The sequence below is a fragment of the Ochotona curzoniae genome, unplaced genomic scaffold (genome assembly GCF_017591425.1).
Source record: "Ochotona curzoniae isolate NIBS_2020 unplaced genomic scaffold, NIBS_Ocur_1.0 contig_2754, whole genome shotgun sequence".
Classification (NCBI taxonomy): Eukaryota; Metazoa; Chordata; class Mammalia; order Lagomorpha; family Ochotonidae; genus Ochotona; species Ochotona curzoniae.
This window is the reverse complement of record NW_024465582.1, coordinates 18,143,666-18,171,344: the sequence shown is the minus strand read 5'-3', so window position 1 is coordinate 18,171,344 and position 27,679 is coordinate 18,143,666. Positions and strand designations below refer to the sequence as shown.

Below are 27,679 nucleotides of genomic sequence, written 5' to 3'. Positions count from 1 at the left end.
GCTCTTCAAATGCCCCCAGCAGCTGGGGCTGGTCCAGACTGAAGCCAGCAGCCTGAGATTCTGTGTAGGTCAGCTACTGAGCACCTGCTGCCTCACAGGTGCAGCAGGAGAAGGCTGGATTGGGTGGGCACATCCCCGGCACTCTGAAAGGGGATGTGGCCATCACGTGTGGAAGTGCAACGTGCTGTACCTCTCTGTGTAAAGTTATATTACTAAAAAGAATGAATAAGTATATATTTAGAGTTGCTGGCATAGATTGAGAAGTGCTAATGTAAAGCTCCCAAGTCTGAATTGCTCCCTGATTCCAAACATCCTGGGTGCTGTTGTAATTCCTCTGGTGGAAAGATGTATGTCAGCTTGTCACAGTGCAGGGCTTGTTGTGCGGTGGTTAGGACACCTGCTCCCAGGCTCACAGCACAGTGTCCGCCTTCTGTTTCCGCTCCAGTTTCCTTATGGTGCAGATCCTGGGAGGCCGCAGTGTTAGCATAATGGGAAAAAAAACACGCATGTTTCTTGACATTCTGGGTTTTCTTCTAAATCTGTGTTTTGTTTTTCTTAATCATAGTTTCCTGATAACAATAGTTAGTATGTAAGAATAATACATTATCTTTTTTAACTCTTCTGTTGAAAAACAACAATAAGGCCTGGTGCCATACCCTTGTGGCTAAATTCCTTGCCTTGAATGTGCCAGGATACTATACGGGCACCGGTTCGTGTCCCAGTGGCCCTGCTTCCCATCCAGCTCCTTGTTTGTGGCCTGGGAAAGCAGTTGAGGACAGCCCAAAGCTTTGGGAAGAGGCTCCTGGCTGCTGGCTCCTGCTCCTGGCACTTCACTTCAGATCAGCTCAGCTCCAGCTGTTGTGGCCACTTGGGGAGTGAATCAACAGATGGAAGATCTTCCTCTCTGTCTCTCCTCCTCTCTATATATATCTGACTTTGCAATAAAAATAAATAAATCTTTTAAATTAACCCTATCCATTAAAGCAAAACCAACAATAAAGAGCACTGTCACACAGTAGGCAGCTTCCGAATGGAAGGACAGAGCCCCCTAAAGATGGTTATATCAAGTGCACTCAGCTCTGTGACCCCAGACACCGAAGTGCTGGGTGGTGGGAGCTAACTTTTTTTCATTACTTCCCTAGAGACGCAACAGGGACACATAGGATTTATGAGCTGCACAATAAGAGGAAAAGAGCTACTGTAATTCTTTTGTATTGTGCTTCCTTTTGTTTTTGTAATATTTATTTTTATTTTTATTGGAAAGGCAGATTTAGAGAGAGAAGGAGAGAAAGATCTTTTGTCTGCTGCTTCACTCCCCAAGTGGCCACAATGGCCAGAGCTGGACTGATCTGGAGCCTGGAGTCTCCTCTGGGTCTCCCACGTGGGTGCAGGGTCCCAAGGCTTTGGGCCATCCTCGACTGCTTTCCCAGTCCACAAGCAGGGAGCTGGATGGGATCAAAGTGGAGCAGCTGGAATACAATCCATTGCCCATATGGGATCCTGGAGCTTGCAAGGCGAGGATTTAGCCACTGTGCTGTCGTCCTGGGCCAGTGCTTGCTTTCTGTTACATTGTTGGCCACCACAGCCGGCTTCCTGCAGCCTTCCTCACTCAGCAAGCCCCTGCCCTCATCTAAAGTCTTCATTGATGGTGGCTTCCTCCCCACTAAGTTCTGACTTCTTAGTGTGGGGATTGACAAACAAGCCAAGACTTGTTTCATTGCAGTAGTGCAGTGGATGAGGGTGTCATTACACAATACATTTGTGGGAACTGTGACTCCCAATATATTGATGTTAGGGGACAGGGACTTTGGGAGATAATAGCGACATGAGAGTGAGACTTCTCCCCATCCTGAGGGGAAGGTGCGCCCTTTCCGACGGGTTTCAGGGAGCTTTCCTGAGGATGCCAAAAGGAGTTGACAGTCTGTAACCCAAACACATCCCCTGACTTTGGACATGTAGGTTTAAGAACCATGAGCAGTAAGTGTTTGCTGTGTGTTAATTACTCAGCCTGTGACACTTTACTTTAGTAGCCCAAGCTAAAACTTACAGCCACATTGAAGTATTTCATTTATGTGTTTAGTAATTGCCTGCTTGTATAACAACAGTTGAGTAGTTATAACAGAGACCTTCACAGCTTGCAAAGTCCTAGGCATGTTTTTATCTGTTCCTTTACAGAAAGTTTGCCGACTTTCCTGGTCTAGCACCTAAGGAACTAGGCATTTCTCACTGTGGGATTTCAAGTTCCAAGTTCCCTGTAGCAGCCTTGTAGCATACGAACGTTAGACCGCATTTCACTTTCTGAAATGGTCCTAGTTCTGTTTTAAATTCATCTGGGCAGTAACAATATTTGTGATTTTTTGTTTGTTTGTTTTTCTGCAACTCTAGTATGAAGAAATTTTGAAATACTTGCATATTTTGGGGTCCTCTGTATTATATAAGAAAAACTAAGGTGTGAAACGGGGAAGAAAGGAGGTGCATTTTGATTTGGGTTGACAACATCTTCATTAGGTAAATGTTGGACTCAGTTTTGGTCACCAGTATCTGTCAGTTTAAGTGATTTTTTCGCATGGGTTTGCTGTCTTGATTTTTCTTCCCACGTGAGGTACTGAGGAGAGGGAGATGCCTTACCCAGTGCTGTGTTCTAAGAACTGCAGCGTTCGATGATGACAGTAGGCTTTCAGTGATGCTTGAGTAAATGAGCTGGTACATTTTAAAACAAGATTCTGATTTTCTAAAACCTCTATAGTCACTTTGTATTTAGAAATCAGTAGTAATTTAAAATCTGCAAGCCTCTGTGAGGAAAATATCCTTTCAAATTAATCATAATTGTTAGTCTGCTGTCTTTAGATAATAATAGCCATATTTTCACTTTAGTAAGGCTTTTTTTTTTCGTACTTGATTATGCTGATTAATCGATGGAAAAAGTTAAATGCTACATTTTTATTAAGTAAATATCACACTGTATTTGATTCTTTACCTTGACTTTGGAAATTATTCTAGGTCCTAAAATATCTTCTTTAAAAAAAAAAGTTTGTATATCTGAGAGGCAGAGTGACAACAAATGAGCAAGAGAGAAATATTTCCTCCACTGTTTGACTCCCCAAATGCCTGCGACAGCCAGGTGGGCCCAGGTGGAGGCTGAGGGACGAGAATTCCGTGTGGGTCTTCCAGGAGAGAGGCAGGAAGTACCAGGCTGTCCTCTGCTGCTTTCCGGCACATTAGCAAGAAGCTGGATTGACAGTGAAGGCCTGGACTCGGTGACAGGGACACAGGCTTCTGGCCTAACTCGCGGTGCAACGACACCTACCCCCATACTTTCCTGTGTGGAATCTGATCTTGTTCCCTAACGGGCTGTTTTAATTCCACTCTTGTGATAGCGCCACGCATTCACTAGTTACAAAGTCATATTCCAAGCCACTTAAAGTTGAAATTAATTTGCATTGAAAATACTTATTATCTAATAAGATTTGCTGTAAAATCAGATGAATGATTGGAAGCAGCTGTGCTAACTAGTATCCTTCGTGGTGAGATGGGAACTAGGTGTAAGGAGCCAGCGCAGTGTAAGGGTCGTTCGCTTAGGAAAGCGCTAATTGAACACAGCTCCTTGAGTTTGGGTTAAGGGAAACATTCCTGAGGAAGTCGTTAATGGCTCTTAAAAATATCAGCAACATGATGAGTTTTCTTTTTTAAGGTTGTGTTATTGTTTTATCTAAAGCAAATAGGATACAGGGAATATAATAGAAGAATAGCTTGTTGCAGTTTAAGGAAGTTGACACTGTTCAGTTGCAGAGCTCAGCGCACTGCTGCCTGCAAGGGCACCTCTGGCCGAGCGCCTGTTTTTCTGAAGCAAGTGAACTAAGCGTGGTTTCCAGTGTTTTTAGCTGTATTTTCCTTGCACTCCTTTGAAGATGCTACCGCTTACTCTGTCTTCTTTTACCTTCTAGCTGACAAGATCTCCATTGTCTTCTTTATATAATTTGTCTTTTAAAAAAATTCTGGGTGATTTTAAATTGTTCTCAATGATTTTGAGCAAGTTGCTTTTAATGGGCCATGTTCCAGTTTTCCTTGTTTCTTGTGCTTGGTGATTGTGCATTAGTTAAACTTTCAGGATTCATTGGCTTATTATTTTCATAAAATTTTGTGAAGTTTGTGCTTTGTACCTAAGTACCTATGTGTGTTGGATTATCTTGTTTTTAATTATTATTATGAGAAAGTCAGAGATAAAGAGGAGGAGAGACATGAAGATCCACTCTCCAAGTGGCCACAACAGCCACAACTGAGCCCATCTGAAGCCAGGAGCCAGGGGTCTCTTCTGGGTCTCCCACGCCAGTAAATGGTCCCAAGGCTTTGGGCCATCCTTCTCTGCTTTCCTAGGCCACAAGCAGGGAGCTGGATGGGAAGTGGGGCCGCTGGGATTAGAACCAACACCTATATGGGATCCCAGTGCATGCAAGGCGAGGACTTTAGCCACTCTGCTATGGTGCCAGGCCTGCCGATGATGTTAAGCAGTTCTGTTCCCAGGTGTTTTTGGGACTTACCTCCAGTAAACAATGTGACATGTGTAATGTTGATACAGAGTTGTTTCATTGGTATTGGCAGAGATGTGAAGGTGTTTGGATGAGTCATCCACGTGAACTTCTGTTATTTGAGAGCAGATGGATTATCTACTGGGCTTCCATGTTCTGGATCATTTACCAGATAAAAAGGGAACTCAATCCAGGACGTTGACATGGGTGGCAGGAACCCAGCTCCTTGAGTCACTGCTGATGTGGCCTACCAAGGTCTCCACTGGCAGCAGGGAGCTGCAGTGAGGAGCCAGAACCAGTAGCTGAACCTGGAACCTGGCAGGCACAGAGGCATCCTAACTGCTAGGCCAAAATGTGATTTAATTTGAAAGGCCAAGAGCTAGAGAGTGAGCACGTGGATGTGCTCTTCAGGTTCCCACATGACGCGACCTGGAGCTGGATCGGGCCAGGCCTGCCTTGTGGGTGGCAGGAGTGCAGTCCCTGGAACGTTCTGCCGCCTCACAGGGTCCACACGAGTGGGGTGCTGCCGGCGGGAGGGCGGCTTGGCTCTGAACCCCAGCACTGTAACTTGGGGCATGGGTGTCTTAGGCTTGCCTCCTCCAGCTCCGCCTATCCACAGACTCTGCAGTCAGCTCAGTTGCAAGGACTGGGTGCACTAAAAGTTACGACTATAAACCAAAAGCCAGCATCGTGAAGTTGTGTTTGTGCATTTTGTGTGTTTGATTTGGAAAATACTCTTAAAAATTAGGTTAAATTCTCTTGTTTTTCCTTTTAGAACCTTCTGATAACTTAAGAGAGATTCTCCAAAATGTGTCCAAATTACAAGGAGTATCAAATATGAGAAAGCTAGGTCATCTAAATAACTTTACTAAGGTAAGTAACAGTCTTCATGAATGTTTCCTGCAATGATTTTTGTTCTTTACCATATTTAATAGATGTTTCTTGATTGTCACTAAAAGGGAATTCATACTTTTTCTTTTTTTTTTTTTATTAATTGTATTGCATTATGTGACAGTGTTCTATGCACTGGGATTTCCCCCCCACCCTCCCCAGAATTCATATTTTTTCACTCATTGGTAGTAGTGCTTTTGTCTGTATCTCATAGATTTATTTCTAAAAAGCATATGAATAATGGAAATATTATATAGATGCGGAAAATTTGATGGGTTCTGAAAAGAAAGAATCACTGACAGTTCTTGCCCGTGGTGCTGTGCTCCCTCCGCCCGCCGCGCATTTTACTTGTTATTGTAGAAGTCACAATTTGTACCTAAGCACCTATGTGTGTTGGATTATATAGATGCAATGACAGTTCTCAGAGAATTGATTTTTTTTCACATTTCTTGCTTCAGTATTCCCATTATATAATCCAGATCTAGATTAGTGCCCAAGAAAAATTGGGGGAGAGGCAAATATGTGTAGTAAGTTAAAAATTCTTAGTATTCTATGTGAATTGGTACGTTTTTAAGTCCTGTAATGCCAAGTAGCCAACTTAGAGAAGCAGCAACATATCTGTGTGTGTGTGTGTGTGTGTGTGTGTGTGTGTGTGTGTGTCTGTCTGTCTTGTCTGTAAGTAATTCCAGGTCGGGGAGGGGAACATGTGGCCCATGAAATCACAGGATGTGGCTGATCCAAAGAAACTGGAAGTGGGACTGAAAATTGAGGGAATCTCTCTAGAAGATCATTTTTTTTGGTAGGTTTATTTATTTTTATTGGAAAGTCAGATTTACAGAGAGAAGGAGAGACAGAGAGGAGGATCTTTCATCCACTGGTTCACACCCCACATGGCTGCAACAGCTGGAGTTGAACCCATCTGAAGCCAGGAACCAACAGCTTCCTCTGGGTCTCCCACCCAGGTACGGGGTCCCAAGGCCTTGGGCCATCCTCTTCTGCTTCCCCAGGCCACAAGCAGGGAGCTGGAAGGGAAGTTGAGCATCTCGTGCCCAAACTGATACCCGTATGGTATCCCAGCACATGCAAGGTGAGGACTTTAGCCATGAGGCTACCGCACTGGGCCCCAGAAGGCTAATTTTTTTTTTCAGTTGATATAGCTTGTGAATGTTAAAATGTCGATGGCGTAGGAGATATTTTGAGTGATACCCTAAAGGCAAAACAAAATAGATTGTGTGGGATCATTTTTGAGTCATTCTTATTGGAAAGGTGGAGAAAGAGTGATTTCTGTTCCTTTCAATGCTGTATTCTCCAAGTGCCCACAGTGGCTGGGTGGGTTGTTCTGACAGTCCAGGTGCTGGGCCCTCAGTCCCAGTTCTGTGGTAGGAGGCCCCGCCGTGTAAGCCATCAGCGCTGCCTCCAGGGCTATGCCCCAGTAGAAAGCTACAGAGGATTCGGGCCAAATGCCCAGCCCTGGGATGGAGGTCTCCCCTGTTTCTTGTTAGCATCCTGAATGTAAATTTGGGAATAATTGTATGTTTTTGTGCAGTGCGTAACCTAGCACTGTTGGTCACCTTGGAGCTTGTTTGAAAGTGCAGTATTTTAGGTCTCATGTTGAGTCAGAATTCAGCTTAGTAATGATTCTGAGGTAAATCTAAGTGTAATTCAAGCTTGAACAGCGCTGTTTTAATCCTTCCATTTGATTCTTTGGTTAGTAAATGACTTGTGGCTTGGATTTGATTTTATCTTCTAGAACTACAAGGAGTTGAGTAGACAGTCACTATGTTGCAAAATGATTTCAGCATAGTAATGTGCCAGGAATATAGCTAGCTTGCTCTGTTCAGCGTTAGGGGTGTGTGTATGTTTCTTTAGTTTGAAGCTTGGGAGCATTGCAGTATTATGTATGCAAGTGTTCAGATTGGGGCTTTTATGGTAGGCCAGTCCTCTGCCTGTGATGCTGGCATCCCATAAGGATGCTGGTTCGTGTCCCAGCTGCTCCACTTCCCGTCCAGCTCCCTGCTTATGACTTGGGAGAGCAGCAGAGGATGCCCCAGGTCCTTGGTTGTTTGCACCGCTGTGAGATACCTGGGGAGCTGGAAGGGAAGCAGGGCCAGTGGGATTTGAACTGGTGCCCATATGGGATCATGGCATGTGCAAGGCAAGGACTTTAGCTGCTAGGCTACGGTGCCAGGCCCAGATGGAAGATCTTTCTTTCTCTTCTGCTCTCTGTAAATCTGATTTTCCAACAGAAATAAATAAATCTTTAAGAAAAGCATGGAGTGATTTAAGTGTTCCTTTCATTAAGTGTTTTTTTCCGGAAGGTTTATTTAAAATATAGAGTTACAGAAAGAAAAGGAGGCAAAGATTTTCCATATACTGGTTCAGTCTCCAAATGGCTATAACGATGGAGAGGGGGCCATGCTGAAGCCAGGAGCCTGGAATTCCTGCTGGGTCTCCCACACGGGTGGCACGAAACACTGCCCCAGGCACATCAGCAGGCAGCCAGGACTCAAATGGGGGCTCATACGGGATTCCACTGTCACCAGTGGCAGTTTAACTTGGTGTGTTCCACAGTGGCAGCCCTGAAATAAGTGCCCCTGACTCCCAGTTTGTCTTCATTTGAAAGATGGGTGAGGGGGGATCGGAAGGAGGAGAGAGATCGATCGATCTTTGATTTGCTGTTTCGCTCCACACAATGCCGCAGTGGTCAGGGCTGGGTCAGACAGACCAGAGCCAGGAGTCCAGAATTGCTTCCAGGTCTGCCGCAAGATCCCCTGCCTGTCGCCAGGCATTCAGGTACTTCAGCCATTGTCCGTTACTGTTTGGAGCATGCCAGTCGGGCCGAGGTGATCCGAAGCAGCCCTCAATGGGATATGGACTCTCAAGCAACAGCTTAAGAGCTCATGTTCCGAAATCTTCACTTCTAAGAATGTATTGGACAGTTCTCCTTCCCCTTCTCTAACTTTCCTTCATTTCTGTCTTTTTTTTTTTTTTTGCCAGGGGGGCGTGGATTGTTGGGGGGGTTAGGGTCAGTTTCTCTATCTCTTTTTCTGTTTGTTTCTGTCTTTGCCTGATTTTCTCCTGTAGTATTTCAGTAACTTCTTCACTTGATGGCAGCTGTAGCTACTGTCCCCACGGCTACCATTGTCCTTCAAAAAAATATATTGGGCCCAGCGAGGCAGCCTAGCGGCCAAAGTCCTCACCTTTTACATGCTGGGATTCTACATGGGCGCTGGTTCTAATTCTGGCAGCCCCACTTCCCATCCAGCTCCCTGCTTGTGGCCTGGGAAAGCAGTCGAGGACGGCCCAAAGCCTTGGGACCATTTACCCATGTGGGAGACCCAGAGGAAGTTCCTGACTTTCGGATTGGCGCAGCTCTGGCCGTCGCGGCCACTTGGGGAGTGAATCAACGGACAGAAGAGCTTCCTCTCCTCCTCTCCTCCTCTCTGTATAACTGACTTTACAATAAAAATAAACCTTTAGAGATATAAATTATTTATTTGAAAGTGGCAGAGTTGCTAATTCAGTCCCCAAGCACTTGCAACAGCTGGGCCTGGGCCATGCTGAAGTCAGGAGCAACAAACTCTCTGGGTCTCTTGCGTGGATGTCAGGATCCAGAATATTTTGGTTGTTATCTGCCGTCTCCCAGGCTCGTCAGTGGGGAGAGGTGTAGGTGTTCCAGGTGGCAGCTTAGCGTGCTGTTCCGCAGCAATTAGCCCGTGGTCTCTGCTGCTTTATCTGTGCTCTGCTCTCTTCTCTTCTCTTGTTCCTCTCCTCCCCCTCCTGCCCGCCCTTTCCTGCTGTCCCTTTTATCCTTCTCTTCCTTGAGCTGTGCCTTTCTCCTTCCTTCTTCCATTGTACCACTGGAGAATGTGCAGTGATATCTGAATCGGGGCGCTAGCCTCTTGTGCTGCTCACATGTGCTTGTTTTTGTTTTGTTTTACAATATCCCCTTTTAAAAATACAGTCGCCCTCTAGCCTTGGTGCCATCCTGTAGAAGTCCTTTTATTTGTCATTAGCCATTGTCTCCAGTTAGAGGGGCAGAGCCCAGAGTTGGAGTCTAAGGCTCTGACCCATGAACAAAGCTCATCAGCTTTGGACTTGATAGCATCTGTTCCAGCTGGTTATTGGGGTGATGGAAAAGCCTGAGCTTCAGATCAAACAGCTGGTGCCTTGCAGCTCTGCACTAAGTACAGGACAATCTTGCGAAGATCCTTTGTAAGCCTGCTGCTGCATTGAACAGCAGGTTCTCGATATACCATCTGGCACTTAGTAGGTGCTCTGTGACAGGTGGAACCGTGCACCTTGGGTTGTGGATGAGCACTTTTTACCACTCTTTGGGCGACTCAGCTGACTTCAAGAAGGTGAAGATGCGTATTAGTCTTGTTTGCAGGCGAGAGTACAGTGTGGGCACTGTGGCCCCACCAAGAGGAGGTTGTTTTGAGACCTTTGTGCACCACACTGCCACCACTGACTGTGGAAGACAAAAATGGCCGTGGGCATACCAAGTGTTCACTGGCCCCGGGGCACTGAATTACCTCCAGATGGAACCCACTGCTGTAAATGAGTGTGGATTTTTAGAAAGGATTTATTTTTCTTCGAAAGATTTTTTTGAGAGAGAAGGAAAGACAGATCTTGGTTCACTCCCGAAATAACCACAATGGCTGGAATAGAGCCAGTCTGAATTCAGAGCCAGAGGCCTGTTGAAGGTCTTCCACGTGGGTACAGAGACCCAAGGACTTGGACAGAGTAGCAGGTGCTGGATCAGAAATGGAGCAACCAGAACTTGAACTGGTGCTTATCTGGGATGCTAGCTCCATAGACAGATGCTTAAGCTACTATTCCATGGCATCAAACCATATAGATTTTGTTGTACGAAATGATGACTGGGGCTGATGCTGTTGGCATATCAGGTAATGCCTCTGCCTGCGGTTCCAGAATTCCTTGTGAGCGCCAATTTGGGTTCTGGCTACTTCACTTTCAGTCCAGCTCCCTGCTAACATGCTGGGGAGGACAGTGGGCAATGCACCAAGTCCTCAGATCCTGCACCCACGTGTGACAATTGGAGAAGCTGCTCTGGCTCAAGTCTGACCTAGCCTTGGTCACTGCAGCCGTTTGGGGAGTGAACCGTTAGGTGGAGAATCTCTCTCACTCTCTCTGTAATTCTTTCAAGTTAAACAATCCTTAAAACACAAGTTTTAAATTGTTTCTTAGTAAGAAAGCTGACTGTATAAATACTGAGTTTTTTCAATATTCCTGTTAAATCTGTAAGTTCGTTCTCTTATTAAAATTTAGAAACTTTTAGAAATCTAAAAGAGTTCTATGAGATAATAATAAAATAATAAAATGATAATCTTGTGGGGCAGGTGGTGAAAGCAGTTAGTTGATCATTCTGGTCAGTGTTCCATTAGGCTGTATATGTGTATGAAACTTTAATTTTTTTTATTTGTTATAGGGTACTGTCAGTGAATAGTTTTCCACAAAATGGCATTATTTTTCAACTCTGATATTAATTTCTACCCAAAGTCTGACACATAATAATTGTTTATTTAATGCTATTGTGTTAGATTGGGAAGGTTCTTCATCTAGAATATGAAATTAGTTTTGTTATACAGAGTTAGACTGTCTGTGTTAAATTACCTTTGTAGATGAATGATGCCAAAATGCTGTGTGGGTGAAAATTCAACCCCTTGCAGGGTGTGAGCGAGGGATTCCTGGTGTGATCCTGTAAGCATGCGCATGTCATGCACCCGTGCTCGGCTTCTGACATCATTTCACCAGCTAGTCATGTGCATCATGAGACTGCTGAGGAATATAATCTTAGTAGTCTAATTTTAAAACTGACAACATGCTTATAATCTAAATACCTTTTTAATCATGAAAAATTTTAAGCCTGTGTAACATTCTTAAATTCTCCTTCTTTAATCTTACATTTAAACCCAAAGGAATATTTTATTCTATTAAAAAATTAATACAACAAGTTTAAGTGGTATAGAAGAGCGTATGGTATACAGTAAAAGTCCTGTCTCGTGTATCTTGGCTGCCCGCCTTCCCATTCTGCCATTACTCTCGAGGTAATCTCTCAAAGTTGCTTCTTTTCTGGTGTAATTATAAATGTGTGTTCATGTGTTTCATTGGATTGTAACAACTAAATGTGAGAACTAGAATGAAGTCTTTAGGACTCGTTACCATTGTGTGTGAATGTGTGTGTGTGTGTATGCTGTATGTATGTATGACTGGCAGCTTGCTCTGTTCCATGTGCCAGTATATCGGAGTAATTTCCTTTTCCGCACGTTTGTACAGTGTACTTTTTTCTAATTTGTACTTACTAGAGAAACAGGACTCTCCTGTCTCCTTGTTCGCTGCCCAGGGAGCCCTAGTGGCCAGAGCTGGCCCAGGCTCGAGCCAGGAGCTCTAGCTTCCTCCTGGCCTCCCATCTGAGTGTTGGGTGCCAGACACTTGGGATACTTTCACCAGTTTACCCAGTCCACCAGCAGGGACCCTCATGGGAACTGGAGCAGGCAGGACTCTAACCAGCGGCCATAGGGTCACTGAGCAGTAACATGCTGAGCAGTAATGGTAGCCCAACAATGTGATTTGATTTTTTAAATAGCTGTGTGTACGTGTGTGCTCCTAAATTGCTCTCTCAAATACTATGCCATGGGATTCTAGTAGGGGTGATTTTTGCTTATTTAGAATGAGTTAGCCTTCGGAGCAGTATGAGTAAGATGGGGACCATAGCTGCTGCCGTCCATTTTAAACTAATCTTTATGTTTTTTATAAGATGATTTTTATAAGCCTCATAGAAAAAGTTTTTGTTACCTAAAGATGATTTACAGTTCTATTTTTTAAATATTCATTTTTATTGGGAAGGCAGATGTACAGAGAAAATGAGATACAAAGTATATACAGGGAGAAAGATCTTCCCTCCGCTGGTTCACTCCCCAAGCGGCCACAACAGTTGGAGCTGAGCCCATCTGAAGCCCGGAGCCTGGAGCCTCTTCTGGGTCTCCCGCTCGGATACAGGGTCCCAAGACTTTGGGCTGTCTTTGACTGCTTTCCCAGGCCACAGGAGCAGCCAGGATTAGAACAGGCGCCCACATGGAATCCTGATGCATGCAAGGCAAGGACTTTAGCCACTAGGCTGCCGTACTGGGCCCTACAAGTCTATTTAAACGTTGTGAGACTATAATAGTATCGCTAAAAAAAAAATTAATACAGAAAATTTAAGTGATTAATATTTCCATATTTAAGAAAATTGTATAGTTTATAATAACATTGTTGCACTAATGATAAAAATTAGGTTTTTTTGTTTTCTAAGATTTATGTGTTTTTTATTTGAAAGGTGTAATTACAGACAAAAGAGACACTGAACTTGCTACTACTGATTCACTCCTTATAAACATTCGTTTGTAAAGGTTGGGCCAGGTGGGAGTCAGGAACTGGAAACTCTATCTGGTTCTCCCACATGGGTGGCAGCAGCACAAGCACTTGGACCATCTGCCGCTGCTTTGCTAGGTGTAACTGGTAGCTGGATGGGAAGTGGAACAGCTCAGGTGAGACACAGGCGGTAGATTAACTGGCTGTGTCACAACACTAGTGTACAGGAACCTTCCAGAGCAAAATAAGCCAATGCTGTATTATCAAACCTTTGCACCATTTTAAAAATGAGATTTATACAGTAGTCTTTGTTTTACTTTTAGAGAAACTGAATTTGCTATAGTAGACTCATAAAAATAGTAGTGGACGTCTGATGATAGTCAATATTTTTCTCGGTTTCCAAATGACAAATTCAACAAATTTTTGGATTCAGCAAATGTAGTTCACCTGAATTAAAACAAATGAAATTATTTCTTTACATAATGGCAGCAGAGCAGGTTACAATGTGTTAGTTATTCGCCCCCATTTCTCAGTTCTTTTTCTTTGACTTCTTTTTCAGATTAACCCTTTTCATTTGACCAAAGGACATCATTTTTACAAATTTCTTAGAAAGGGGTAGCTATAGTTAGGGTTTATTTTTTGCTTTAATATTTATTTTATTTTTACTGGAAAAACAGACTTGTAGAGAGGAGCGATACAATGAGAAATATCTCTCAACCACTGGTTCACTTCCCAAATGGCCGCAGTGGCTGGAACTGAGCCAGTCTAAAGCTAGGAACCAGGAGCGTCTAATGGGTCTCCACGTGAATGCAGAGTCCTGAGGTGTTGGACCATCCTCTGCTGCTTTCCCAGTCACTCTCCAAGTGACCACAACAGCCATGGCTGGGCCAGACTGGACCCAGGGAGTCTGTCCCAGTCTCCCACATGGGTGTCAGTGGTAGGGGCCTGAGCATTTGAGCTATAATCTGCTATCTTCCCAGGGGCTTCAGCAGGGAGCTGAATTGAAAAAGTGCTGCCAGAATTTAAATTGTCTTTGTGATGGTGCTGGTGTGTAGGTAGAGTTGTTTAATGTGCTGTGCCTCCACACTGATCCCTTAATATTGCTTGCTAGTGTTGAAATGATTACTTATCAATTGACATTATTTCTGTTATAAATAATATATTCATAGAATACTATTTGTCAGTACCATGCATTGTCTGTGCATGCATCTGGAATATATAATACATGTTCACAATAAATGAATTACAGAAAACTGTAGAGGAAATTAAGATTCTGCTTTCCTTGAGTTAACTTGTTTTAATGTTACAATTTTTTTGTATAAGCTTTAAACAATGTTTCTTTCAGACACTTGAAATTGAAATAAATGTTCTGTGCCTGTATTAACTTTTTTGGCCTGTCATTTGTTTGTAATATTTCATTTTAATTTTTGTGTTCATTTTTGAATGAGGGAGGAAGACAGAGAGGTCTGCCATCTGCTGGCTCAAATGACTGCAGGTGGCGAAGGCAAAGGGTGAGCCCCAGCTGGGAGCCTGGACCTCACTCTGGGTCTGCCCCTTAGGGGGCCAGGACCCCAGGATTTGAGCCTTCACTGTTGCCTTCCAGCGTACACAATTGTGCAGGGCCCTTTGGTTGGTGTGTTACAGCTGCTGATTGAAGGAAAGAGGAAAACAATTTTTCCAGCCTAAAAACGTGTCTGAGTATCTGGGCATCTGCAGCTCATCCTTGCTTTGTTTTTCTGACAGCTGCTCTGTGATATTGGCCACAGTGAAGAGAAACTGGGCTTCAACTATGAAGATATCATAATTTGGTAAGTGCGGTTAAGTCCCTTCCTCTATCCCGTCCATGTTTTAGTAACTTTAATTTTATGAATTTTAAAGTAGGACTAAAATAGTATAGCCCTTTGTATTGATTTTGTACTAACAATGCCTTGGATAGTTGAAAAATTCATGATCTTTTATATTTTGTAGTTCTGTGCTTGCTAGCCGTATTTCCTAAGGGTTGAATATAAAGAATCAAAGTTCATATTCAGAAATGCCTCCTCAAGTTCTATAATTTCAACTTTGAAATGAAGTCTAAAAGTGGCAGGCTGAATTTCTCATATGTTTCCTAAGAAAAAAGGAAACTTAAAACTAGGTGGACAAACTTGATCAGCCCAGTATGTTTAATAGAGGCATGGTATGAGGCTTAAATGTACTTTCATGAACTATTCTGTAGCAACCCTTGGGAACTAAAATTGAAATAAATGGTCTGTGCTTGCTATCATTGAAAAGCAGAGAGGAGTACGCGAATATGCTAGTTTGGAAAAGCTGTATTTAATTTCATATTGTGAGGTAAATGAGCTATGGAAGATAGAACAAAACTCAGTCCTACTTTTTTTTTTCCCATTTAAAGATGTATTTGTTTATGTGAAAGGCAAAATTGCAGAGAGAGACAGAGAGATCTTCCATCTGCTGATTGACTCCCCAGATAGCCACAGCAGGTCTGGGCCACACTGAAACCAGGGGCCGGGGATGTCTGCCCTGTCTCCCATGTGGGTGGCACAAACTAAGCACTTGGGCCATCTTTGCTGCTTTGCCAGGCACATTAGCAGGGAGCTGGATTGAAGTGGAGCAGCTAGGACGTGAACCGGCACCCCCATGGGATGCTGGCCTTCCAGGTTACAGCGTGGCCTAGTATGCTCTGTGCCAGCCTCTCAGTCTTTCTCTTTCTTGGTAATAATGCAAAGATTAGATCCCCACCACCAAATCAAAATCCATGGCTTGGAGTGAATGACATATAAAATGACCATAAACAAAAGTTTTAGGGAGAGTTTGATAAAATTTGGGTATTCCTAATCTGAAAATTCAAAATGTTTTGAAATCTGGAAGTTGTTAGAGCATCATGTTTGGTGCTCAGAAAATTTCAGGTTTTCATTTCTGGATTTGAGTTTTCAGATTAGGGATGGTTCAAGTCTATGCATATCTTCCAAGCATGCAAAGCCTGTTACCCGACAAGCATTCCAGGTAAGAATTACTCAGTCTGTAATATAATCTGGTGTGTGTTTGAGCGCATGCCGTGAACCTATAGCTTTTTGTTTTTCTGTAGTTTGCGCTTAGCTTTACTAAATGAAGCAAAAGAAGTCCGAGCAGCAGGGCTCCGGGCACTTCGGTATCTCATCCAAGACTCCAGTATTCTGCAGAAGGTGCTAAGACTGAAAGTGGACTATTTAATAGCTAGGTAAGTTTCCTCGAATAGTTTTATGTTTTAGAATTTTGTTTTGAGTTTTAGCATACCTAGTGTTAAATATGTAGATTTTTACCATAGAAGCTTGAGAATTTTTGAGTGCACACAAACAAGTTGAAGCAACTTTAGAACATGTAAGAATCTAGGTAGATCTCCTTTACCCTTTGCATCAACAGTAACCGTTATTCTCACTGTTCTAGTTACAGACTAGTTTGTCTTATTTTTGAAGAGCATGTATTGGTATTTTTCATTTCTAAGATCTATGTCATTTTTAAAATTTATGTCACGTTTCATTTGTTTATTTTCTGCCTATGCTCAGTGGCTGTTCGGAGTGACGCTGTCCTTGTGCAGGTTCCGTTAGTACTCACACGTGTCCCTCTCCTTTGGGTGCACGTGGCCCCGGGGGTTCAGCTCCCGAGGGATGAGTGCACAGGAGCCTTCCCAGATCCGGACGGTTGTCCAAGTGCTTGGGCTCCTTCACTGCTGTCAGTCATGAGCCCGAGTCTTGTTTCTCCACAGAAGCACTTGGCATTTTCCATCTTTAATTACAAACTTTTTGGTGTGGCTTTCCTTGCAGGTTCTCACTTTACAGTTCCTGGTGATTGGGGTTAAGTACTTTTTGTTGACTTGTTGGAACTTGGCTGTCTTCGCCATCTTGCTCCTGTGTGGATTGGAGGGTTGCCTGTCTTGTTCTGTGGGAGTACTGGATGTCTCCCGGCGGTGACTCCTTTCAGGCAAATGCATAGAGCATCTTTTCCAAGATCGCCTTCCCTTTTCACGGCGCGGTAGAATTTTGATGATCTAAACTTCTCAGTTAATGAAATCCAAAGTCCTTTTGGTCTCTCTCATATCCAGAGTGACTATCTTCTAATGGAATATTTAGACAAGCTTTTTTTGTTGTTGTTTGTTTTACAGTTTTGTTTACTTGAGAGGCAGAGCTACAGAGAAAGGGGGTGATGGAGAGAGGGAGGGAGGAGGAAGGGAGAGAGAGAGAGAGATCTTCCTTCTGCCAGTTCATTTCACAGATGACCACAGTGACAAAATTGGGCCGTGCTGGAGCCAGGAGCTTTCTCTCCCAGTGGGTGCAGAGGCCAAGCTCTTCAGCTCTCTGCTGCTTTCCCTGGCCTTTGGCAGGGGCAGACTCTGAGGCTATGCAGCCGGGCTCAGCAGCACCCACACAGGGTGCCACAACACCACCCCGTCAGGTGCATTTTTAGTAATTTAGTTGTATTCTGTCATGTTTCTGTTTTGCTGTTTCTGGATAATCGAGAATTTGTTTTCTCTTTTCTGTTAGGGTTTTCAGTTGACATGTTTCCTTTTGGTAGCTGAGAGATTAAAATGTATTTCCTTGATATGTTAATGTGTGCCACTTTTATTATGGTCAGAACGATGCTGCAGACACGTCCTCTTCCCTGCATTTTGTCTGTGGTAGTTGACTTCTGTGTGTGTGTTGAACACCTTAGAACCATCCCCTTCTTGGTTTAAATTGGAACTGTGTGTTTGCTGTGTTGTTAGCTCTCCTGGGAGTCTCCCTTTTTCACATGTCCACATTTTCCTCTTGAACAGCTTTGTTTCTGCTTGACACATTTCCTATATCATTTTTTTTATAGTACAAATACACCAGATATGAATTTTTTCATCTTTTATTTGTTATTACCTCTGTCTTGCCTGTGTAAGGACCGTTTTTGCCATCAGTTGCTGTTTTTCAGTACATTCAGTAAGTTGCCATTGCTCGCATTTTTGCTTGCTGTTTTCTTTTTTAGTGTTAATAGATACTCTTTCTTTTTGGTGGTGCTTTGTCAATGATAAGTTTTTTTCTTCTAATTCCTTTGAAATATTTTTTCCTGAAATACTTTTTCCAAAAAATGATTTATTTATTTTTATTTGAAAGGCAGATTTACAGAGAGAAGAGGAGAGAAAGCTCTTCCATCTGCTGGTTCACTCCCCAAATGGCCCAGTGGCCAGAGCTGGACTGATCAGTAGCCAGGAGCTTCCTTTGGGTCTCCCCATAAATATAGGGGCCCGAGGACCTCAGCCACCCTCTGCCACTCTCGCAGGCCACAAGCAGGGAACTCGAGGGGAAAGAAGTAGAGCATTCAGGACATGAACTGGTGCCTGTATGGAATGCCAGCAGCACAGAAGCCTATCCTACTATTCCACAGCAACGGCCTCTCCTTGAACTTTTTGAAGGCCTCTCATATACATAGATTCTAAATCTTTGTATATAAATGCAAATTTTTTAAAGAAAATTTTTATTTTTATTGAAAAAGGCATGTATGCAGAGAGAGGGAGATACAGAGAGAAAGATCCTCTATCTGTTGGTCCATTCCTCAGGTTGATGCAGTGGCAAGAGCTGAGCCAGTCTGAAGCCAGGAGCTTCTTCCAGGTCTCCCATGTAGTTGCAGAGGAAAGGATTTGGGCCTTCTGCTGCTTTCCCAGGCCACAAGCAGGGAGCTGGATGGGAAGTGGAGCAGCCTGGACTAGGACCGGCATCCATCTGGGATGCCACTTGAGCCTATTGAGCCACTGCACTGCCCCATGAAATATTCTTCTATCTTCTGTTATTTCATCTACACATATGTTGGAGCTTGGCGTGTCTCGTGCTTTTACTGTATTTTCAGCCATTGTTTCAATCATTCTTGCTTGAAGCTCTAAGCTCTTGATTTTTTAAAAAAATTTTACACTTGAAAGGCAAAGAATCAGAGAGAAAGCAAGCACTAGAGTTGAATGTGCTGGAGTGCTGCTACAGAACTCACAGTGCTGGGGGCGGGGGACTTAGCTGAAGACGGGATACTTCCTTCGGGATTGGTAGGAATCAACCCATTGAGCCCTCACGCTGTATCCCAGGATCCCTGTCAGCAGTGAGCTGGAATCGGCTCAGAGCTGGGCGCGAAGTCAGGCTTTCCCAGGCATTCTTCTGTGGGTTCTGGAGGTCCTGACTGCTGACTCAGCAGCCTGTTCATTATTTGCTCTTATTTACGAATTCATTGTCTCTGTTTCAGTTCTTCATTTTCCTTCAGTTTCTCTCTGAGCAATAGTAAACATAATTACGTTGAAGTTCCTTCCAGCTGGATGATGAGATCGGTGGCGTGCATTCCATTTCTGATGTCATTTGCTTGGTTTCTGTCTCTTCCTATCCAGTTAATGTGGACATTGGCCATCAGTGTTGCTGGCTCTAAGTCTTGTTTTCCTTTTAAGAGAGTTGAGTTTTGCTCTGGAATGTTTTCTTACTACACCGTGTTTGGGTTTTGCCCTTGTTCCTTGCAAGTGGCTCTTTGTAATTATTTGGCAGACCCTCTTTTGCTTGGCTCGCCTCGCACTCCAGCCCCTCTGGTGGAGGAGTACCGCTCGTCTTTGCAGAGTATCTGTTGCTTGTGTTGTTGGGGACTAAGCCTGCTTTTGCACAGCTTACTGGTTGGCATTTGGTTGGAGAATATGCACATTTTCGCCCATCTCCTAGTGTTTTCCTCTTTCAGGGACTTTGTCCTTCAAGTCCTTTCTATCTGGGCTGGTCTAACATTACATTTCTACCTTTCTGGTCCAGCCATGTGTTTGCTTTCTGTGAGAACTCCACATTCGGAGCCTGGGGATTGGCAGCTGCCCTTCAGGAGAAGGCTGGTTAGCGCAGAGCTCGTTCCTCCAGCAGGGACTGTTCCCTGTTGTCCTTCCTGCAGTTGCTGCATAAAGTATTTTTCAACTTTTATGTTTTTTTTTCTTAAAGATTTATTTATTTTTGTTACAAAGTCAGATATACAGAGAGAAGAGACAGAGAGGAAGATATTCTATCCGTCCGATGATTCACTCCCCAAGTAACTGCAACAGCCAGAGCTGGACCCTGAACCAATCCAAAGCCAAGAGCCAGGAACTTCCTCCAGGTCTCCCACATGGGTGCAGGGTCCCAAGGATTTGGGCCGTCCTCGACTGCTTTCCCGGGCCACAAGCAGGGAGCTGGATGGGAAGTGGAGCTGCTGGGATTAGAACCAGCGCCCATATGGGATCCTGACGCGTCCAAGGCGAGGACCTTAACCACTACACTATTGCGTTGGGCTCCTTATGTTTATATTTGTAAAGAGAGTTGATCTGCTCCACAGCGCTCTGTAATGACAAGAAATGGGATTCTGTATCCATTTACTCTTTAGTAGAATTGTCTTGGAATAATTGTATTTAGATAGAAGAAACACTTTCTGGAGTGTAAATTATTTTTTCAAGTATTAATTTAATAGTGAAGTGCCTCCACATGCAAAAATAAGTGAAGATTGAACTTCCAGATGCATTTTATGAACTAGCATCAGTTAAATGACACTTGATCCAACACTAGTTTTTGAGGTGAATTCAGAATTTGAATTATACTTAGGTAAAGTAAAATCTTTTGAGTATTATAAAAGACAGTTAACTTAGTGACACTTAAAATTTAGGCCCAGCTAAAGTCACAGGCTATAATGCACTTGACATTTCACTGTGCAATTCTCATAAACCTAATCTCTTGAGAGATAGTTGAATATTTCTCAGTAGACGTCTAATGCTTTACTCTGTAAGTACATTTATGCTTCTTCCTTTGTAGTTTAATGTAATCCTGTGAATGGTTACATTGTTTTTTCCTGAAGTTTTAAATGAAGTGTTTTTTAATTATAGACAATAAATTTTAAAAATAGAATAATTGTTGACGATTGAAGGTATGTTACCTAAGTAACGGTACTAAAAGTATGTAATTTAATATAAAATATTGACATGGCAAGACGGTTCTGATCTGAGGACATGACAAAGTGCTGTTTAGTAGGATCTTATCAGTAATTACCGTTTTGTGTATTATTTAGGTGCATTGACATTCAGCAGAGCAACGAGGTGGAGCGGACACAAGCACTCCGACTGGTCAGAAAGGTAAGCTGGCTGAGAATAGAAGGCACGTGTGCGGCGCGGATTTTGTGTTAAATATTTATAATATTAGATTTGGCTGTTTTTTAAATCTTTCTATTAATATCATTTTCATTAAACATTTTTGTTAAAAACTTATTTATGAGTTAAATAGATCTTTGAAACCTTGGAATAGCATGTTGTGATTGAGGATAGCGTTGACAGTTTTAAAAGATGTTCACAAGGAAGAATGGGCCTTCCTTCAGGAGACATGTAACTGTAATGACTGCTTTGATAAGCTGTTGCAGAAGGAATTACGTACTCTTCATCCTGATGTTCTCTTAGTTATATGGGTGTAGTTAATACTGCTAAACCAATGCAAATTACCCAACTGTAAGGATGCTTTAAAGATGAGTTTACGTGTGATCCGGTTTAACAAACAGTGTAAGCTGTTGTGTAGGATAAAAGGTCACAATTTAAACCCATGTGAGATATTACGTGTAATTCATGATGCTTCTTACGAGAACATTCTATGAAGGAAGGCTCTTTTTGTTGTGTAATATGATGATCTAATGAATAGAGAGAACTCGATGAGAATCCCACAGTGTGTGTTTCCTAATGTTAACAGGGCTAAACTTATCCTGAGAGTTGAACTTTTTAGCTCTTTTCCCCTTTCCCTTTGAATTCACCTCGTGGTCTGGAGTGAGGGCCTTTTGCGAATGTGTATTATTCAGATCTCTTTTTCTTTCTTTGTGATTAGTAATAGAGTAACTTAGAATTTCAAAACACTAAATCTAATTGGCTAATTTGGTCATCTAATAGCATGGACTATTTTAGCAAGTTACGTTTTTTATAGTAACTCTTACTAACATTTGTTAAATCAGTTCTTACATGAATCTTTTGAATTAACCATAAGAAGCGTAAAGGTCTGTGCCTTTTTTATTCTATAGTAAAATATTTTGGTTTAAACATTCTAGGTTTAAAGTGTATCGTGATGTTGGTAACTTCTTTTTCTGATTGCTTTCTGTTGCAGATGATCACTGTGAATGCCTCCCTGTTTCCTAGTTCCGTGGCCAACTCATTAATAGCAGTTGGGAATGATGGACTTCAAGAACGAGACAGAATGGTTCGAGCATGCATTGCTATTATCTGTGAACTAGGTCAGAATTTTCTTTAAGTAACAAAAATTTTAGGAAGAATGTCACATTTCTTAATGCCTTTAATGCATAAATTAGTAAGTAAATTCATAGTAAAATTTAAAGGAGCGAAAGGACAAACTTTAATACCAATGATTTTAAAATACCATTTTCAGAACCAATGGATTTAGAGACATGAATGTGATAAAGGAAATTTAGAAAATAAAAATTCAACTACATGTCAGTGTATGGGATGCCTAGACAGTTATTCTCATAGTTAATTTTCATAAGCACATTTGTAATTAATCAAAAAGTGAATGAGTGAATCACTGTGACTCATGCAAGAGAAAAAGCTGGGGCTGATACCATGACATGGTAGCTTAAGTGCTTCTTTTTGGCGTGAGTATCCCATAAGAGCTTTGGTTCAAGTCCTGGCTGCTCCACTTCCAGTCCAGCTCCCTGCTGATGTGCCTGGGAAAGCTGCGAAACCTGATCTGAGCCTTAGATCCTGTGAGAGACCCAGAGCGAGCTCCTGGCTTCAGACCCACCAAGCTCTGGCCGTTGAGGCCATTTGGAGAGTGAATCCGTGGATGCACAATGTGCTTTTTTCTGTTTCTGTGAACCTGCCTTTCAAATAAAGCTAAATGGATCTTTATAAAGAGAAGAGCAGACATTGTAGAGGTTAAGATGCTCTGGGAACTCCCACCTCCCATAAGCAGGACTAGGTTCAAGTCACTGCTCTGCTCCTGGTTCCAGCTTCATACTATGTGCCCCTGTGCCGTAGTGTTGGAGGCTCAGACAGGTCCCTGCCGCCCCTGTGCGAGGCATGCGTTGGGTTCCTTGTTGCCAGCCTTTGGGTGGCCCAGCCTCAGCCTTCCTGGGCGTTTGGGGCAGCAAACAAGTGAATAGGAAATTGGCCTTTTTCTGTCTCTCCCCTTTCCTCCCTAAATATTGGGAAATGAATCATGTTATTTTGTGAATAATCACATATCTAGAAAATTCTGAATCAAGTGAGAGGCACAACTTAATTTTAGTACAGTGGAGTATAAAAAATAGTAGTCTTGTTTTGTGTTGGTACAGTCATAGAAAAAAATTTACTTTTTCAAAAGAAAACTGGTTATAATAAATATAGTAAGAAATGTGTATGACTTGTGTGTGTGTTTGGGGCAGTACTTTCAGCGTTTGAATTTGTCCAGGTGATTCTCAAGAAGTTCCATCAGAGCATCCTGTGGGGGAACAGTGGGTGCCTGCGCAGTGGGGGAGGACTGGCTGTGCAGTGACACGCGGGAGCTAGAGAGTACGATGGAAGTTCTGCATGAGTGCAGTGTTGGTTATAAGCTGTAGATTTCCAAAATTGATTAAGCTGTATCATCAGAAGCTGTATTTTTACTGTAGTTAGTTATATCTCGTGTTTAAAAATATAGAAGAAACTTCATTCTAAATTCTACATGGAAGAATAGAAACTAGTGGACAAATCAGTTATAGTTTTGAAAAAGAACAAACGAAAGAGAAAGAAAAGATTTTCTCTTTTTGTATAATTAACAGATTATTTAAAAAGTATAAAATAATCAGTCGTTGCAGACTCTGGTATACAGAAAGCTTTAGAGATTATGAAGTATAACCTTCTGACAAATTTAATAAGCTCAAGTTTCTGACAATTTGAAAACTGAAATATAAATGGAGAAGTTCACTTAAATTACACTCTCATTTTGGAAGAACAGTTTCTGAGATTAAATTTTTAAAATTTTAAATTTTAAATGCTGGACTCAGAACCCTAACGAAGAAAAGAGAGAGGACAGAACAGGTCAACCAACCATCTCAGCTATGATGGACTATGTCCATCAGTGGATTTTTCAAAGACCTCATAGTGCTTGGAGTGGCAAGACTGACAGCAATTCATAACTGTTGCAATATCAAAACCACTTGAGCAAGAACCTCAGAGCATGCCCTACATCCAGGACCTGGGGAGGGTGGGAAATTGGGTGGGCCTCCTCCCTTAATACCCCCCTTTAAACACAAAGGTAACAATATGGAAAACATACTAGTATTATCCACTTTCCTGTAGCCCTTGAACCTTCTTACCCTAATTAACTATGTAAAGAATGTCAAAATAAATTTTATAAAAAAAATAAATAAATTAAAACTTGAAATAAAAAAATGAATAAATAAAATAAATAGATAAATCTTAAAAAAATAAGCATGTTTTTTGAAATTCAAGTTGGAAAATAATTTAAAAAATTTTAAAGTAAAAATAGAGGTGATAAAATAAGTTTTAAGTAAATTGCAAAGTTAGAAATGAAACAAAGGTTTAAAACGAAAACAATAATGTCCTCACCATCTCAGTATCTCCCTGCAAATGATGGAGAAGGAGAATCTTTCCAGTAAACTATGGATGAAACACGTGAAGACACTGTTGGAACACCTAGAAACCAGGTTTGGGAGACGTTCAGGAACATACAGGCTATCTTCTTAGACACCTTTGAACCATGTGTTTCAATGTTAATTATAAAGCTTCTGAATTCAGAAAGGAGACTAAGTTTGAAAGTAAAAAATCCATATTTCTTAATAGTTTTATAATTATCCCCAATATAATCTGTTAAGTTTTTCTGTTTTTATTTTAGCACTTCAGAATCCAGAAGTGGTGGCCCTTCGAGGTGGACTTAACACCATCTTGAAAAATGTGATTGACTGCCAGTTGAGTCGAATCAATGAGGCCCTCATTACTACGATTTTACATCTCCTTAATCACCCGAAGACCCGACAGTATGTGCGAGCTGATGTAGAATTAGAGGTAGGAGCTCTCCTATTTTTTTCTAGTGATAAAATATGACTTTAAGTATATACTCTTACTTTGAAATTTTAAATTTAACAGATACAGTGCAATATCAACTGTCAAATGCTAAGTTAACAAGCCTGCCTTATTCCCAGCTTGCTTCAGTTTGGACTGACTTGGAAATAATTCCCAGGAATAGTTTGTCAGCATACAGAATGAAGCTTGTTTTATGTTATTTGTGGAAAGTTTGCTAGGGCAGTCAAAAAAGTGAGCTTACGTGAAGACTGGTTTATAATAACTTTATTACATTAGTGTTATTGGGATAGCTCCTGCTAATTGTACGCTGTTCACTAATTGTCATGAAAATCACCTAAACTTGGAAGTACTGAAGTACTTGTTAACAACTACAATAAATACTTGAATAAAGTGCATACCGATCTTTTTAACAGATTTACTTTGAAAGGCAGATATACACAGAGGAGCGACAGAATCTTCCACCTGCTCTTTTACTTTCCAAATGGCCTCAGTGGCTAGAGCTGAACTAATTAATCCAAAGCCAGGAGCCTCTTCCAAATCTCCCTCCTGTGTGTAGGAGCTCAGAGACTCGAGCCATCCTCAGCTGCTGCCATCCCAGCCGTAAGCAGGGAGCTGAGTCGGAGCCAAGCAGCCAGAACATGAACCAGTGCCTGTACTGGGGGATGCTGGCGTGGCAAGCAGGGGATCAGTGTGCTCTGCTGCCACGTCAGCCTCTTGCCAATCTTTGTCTAAAAAGAAAAGCCCCAAATACTTGGCAATTGTTTAGCTTAGTGGTTAGGATGCCCACATCTCACATCAAGAGCACCTGAGTTCAGTTCCCGGATCTAACTCCAGACTCACACTTCCTGGAAGGCAGTGGTGATGGCTCATGTGGTTGGATGGCTGTCACCATGTCATGGGGGAGCCCTGGCATGTTCTCACATGGGCTTCAGCCCAGGCCCGGTGCTTGCAGGCGCTGGGGAAAGAAGCCCGTGGGTGAGAGCTCCTGCTCTTACTGCTCCGGCCCCTGGGGCGTGTGTGCATTCCCCACTCTTCCACATATGTGAATTTATTCATTTATTTTATTTTAATTAATTCAGATACCATTTGTTATGGTTAGTGTAAAAAGATTACTGCATATTCTTTTTTGTGAAAACGTAGTGGATGTTGGAACAGAATTACCACATTCTGCATATCTATTTGTTTTAAATTTTTTTGGTATGTTTTTTCAGTTTATTTTAAATTAGATTTTGTATTTTGCACAATACAGATTTAGAAGCAATATGTATGTGTGTGTGTGTATTTTTAAGATTCTTGTATTTATTTGAAAGGCAGAATTAGGAGAGGGGCAGTGAAGGAGAGATCTCCTGTCCACTGGTTGATTCCTCTGATGGCCTCAGGGGCCAGGGTGAGGGCACAGCCAAGTCAGGAAGCAGCAGCTTCTTCAGGTCTTCTACATGGGTAGCCAGGAGCCGGGTCCTCGGGCCAGGTTCTGCTGCCTGCCCCTCTTCTGGATCTGAAGTGGAACAGCCAGGACTCGAATCAGCCCTCGTATGAATTATCAGTGTTAATAAGAATGGTATTAGTAACGGCAGCAGCTATCATTCATGTAGCATACTGGGGCGTCATGAAGTGTGGAGAATAGGACAGTATTCCAGATACTCACATGTAGTAGTTTGTGTGAAATGCTTTACATACTATCTGGCATATCATAAATATGCAACGAAATTTCATTCTTTGTCATCTACACTATCTTCAGCTTTGAGTCTACTGTTAGAAGACTATTATTCTTGCTGTATTTTATCTGTTTGTGATTTCAGATACTTTGATTTTGTACATGCAAATGAACAGTCTTCAGTGCTACTATGTCTATGTGGTCAGAAATAAATCTTTCCTTTGTTACAAATGGGTAACCTAATTAATCCAATTTTTAATAATGCAATCCCTTTTCTAGTTTATCCTGTTTCTGGCTTTTATTGGTGTGATATTTTTGACCACACAGGAAAAAAAATTTAATAAAATGCTTTTAGAAGACAAACTACCAATTTCCTAAGTTGTAATTTTTAATTTTTATTTTATTTCATTATTATCTGTTTAAGATTTATTTATTTTTATTGAAATAAACAAGACAATGAGACAGAGAAAGATCTGTCTGCTCGTTCACTCCCCAAGCGGACACAGCAGCTAGAGCTGAGCCAGTCCAAAGCCAGAAGCTTCTTCCAGGTGTCCCACCAGGTACAGGGTCCAAAGGCTGTCCTCGACTGCTTTCCCAGACCACAAGCAGAGAGCTGGATGGAAAGCATGGCATCCAGGACATGAACTTATGGGATCCCGGTGCATGCAAGATGAGCACTTTAGCTAGGCTGCTATGCTGGGCCCTAATTTCTAAATTTTAAATGAACATTTTTGAACAAAATCTGGGTAATCTACAGTGAGCATCTGCTGTGGAAATCTTGAAAGCTCAATCATTAGAAAAATCTTATCTAAAGCATAGGATTGTGAAAGCAATAAGGACCAGAGGGAATGAAATTAGAAATGAACAGTTCTCTGAAGCCTGAACCAAAGCTCTGCAGATTTCCTTGAAGGAACTGGCGCTTAGATTTGAAGTATGAGATTAGGGCTGAGTGTTAGGTAGGTGTGGGTAGAAGGCTGGAGCACTGGCAATCCTGTGTTAATGCAGCGACCCTGGAGATGTGAAAGTGCCTAGGACAAGCCTGCTACACCCTCCAGATATTTACTGAAACAGAAGTTACCTCAGGGCAGAGGCTACAGTGTTGAAACCTTTGAAAGGCATAGTGGGTAGATCTTCTATTCTGTTCTCCCAAACAGGCTTACCCAAAGGAGGAGTCCTGGGCTACAATGGAAAGGACTCCGGAAGTAACGAACT

The 27,679-nt window shown here is 42.2% G+C and overlaps 1 protein-coding gene across 2 annotated transcripts in view; it reads left to right on the top strand.

Annotated features, from left to right (window-relative positions):
• Positions 1–27,679, top strand: part of RICTOR (RPTOR independent companion of MTOR complex 2) — a 102,110-nt gene that overhangs the window by 27,085 nt on the left and 47,346 nt on the right. For both annotated transcript variants that reach the window (XM_040977480.1, XM_040977481.1), the window contains exons 3-8: positions 5,302–5,399; positions 14,538–14,602; positions 15,880–16,011; positions 20,832–20,895; positions 21,902–22,028; positions 24,626–24,795. In XM_040977480.1, the coding sequence (XP_040833414.1) occupies positions 5,302–5,399; positions 14,538–14,602; positions 15,880–16,011; positions 20,832–20,895; positions 21,902–22,028; positions 24,626–24,795 (656 nt within the window). The remainder of the gene's footprint in view (positions 1–5,301; positions 5,400–14,537; positions 14,603–15,879; positions 16,012–20,831; positions 20,896–21,901; positions 22,029–24,625; positions 24,796–27,679) is intronic.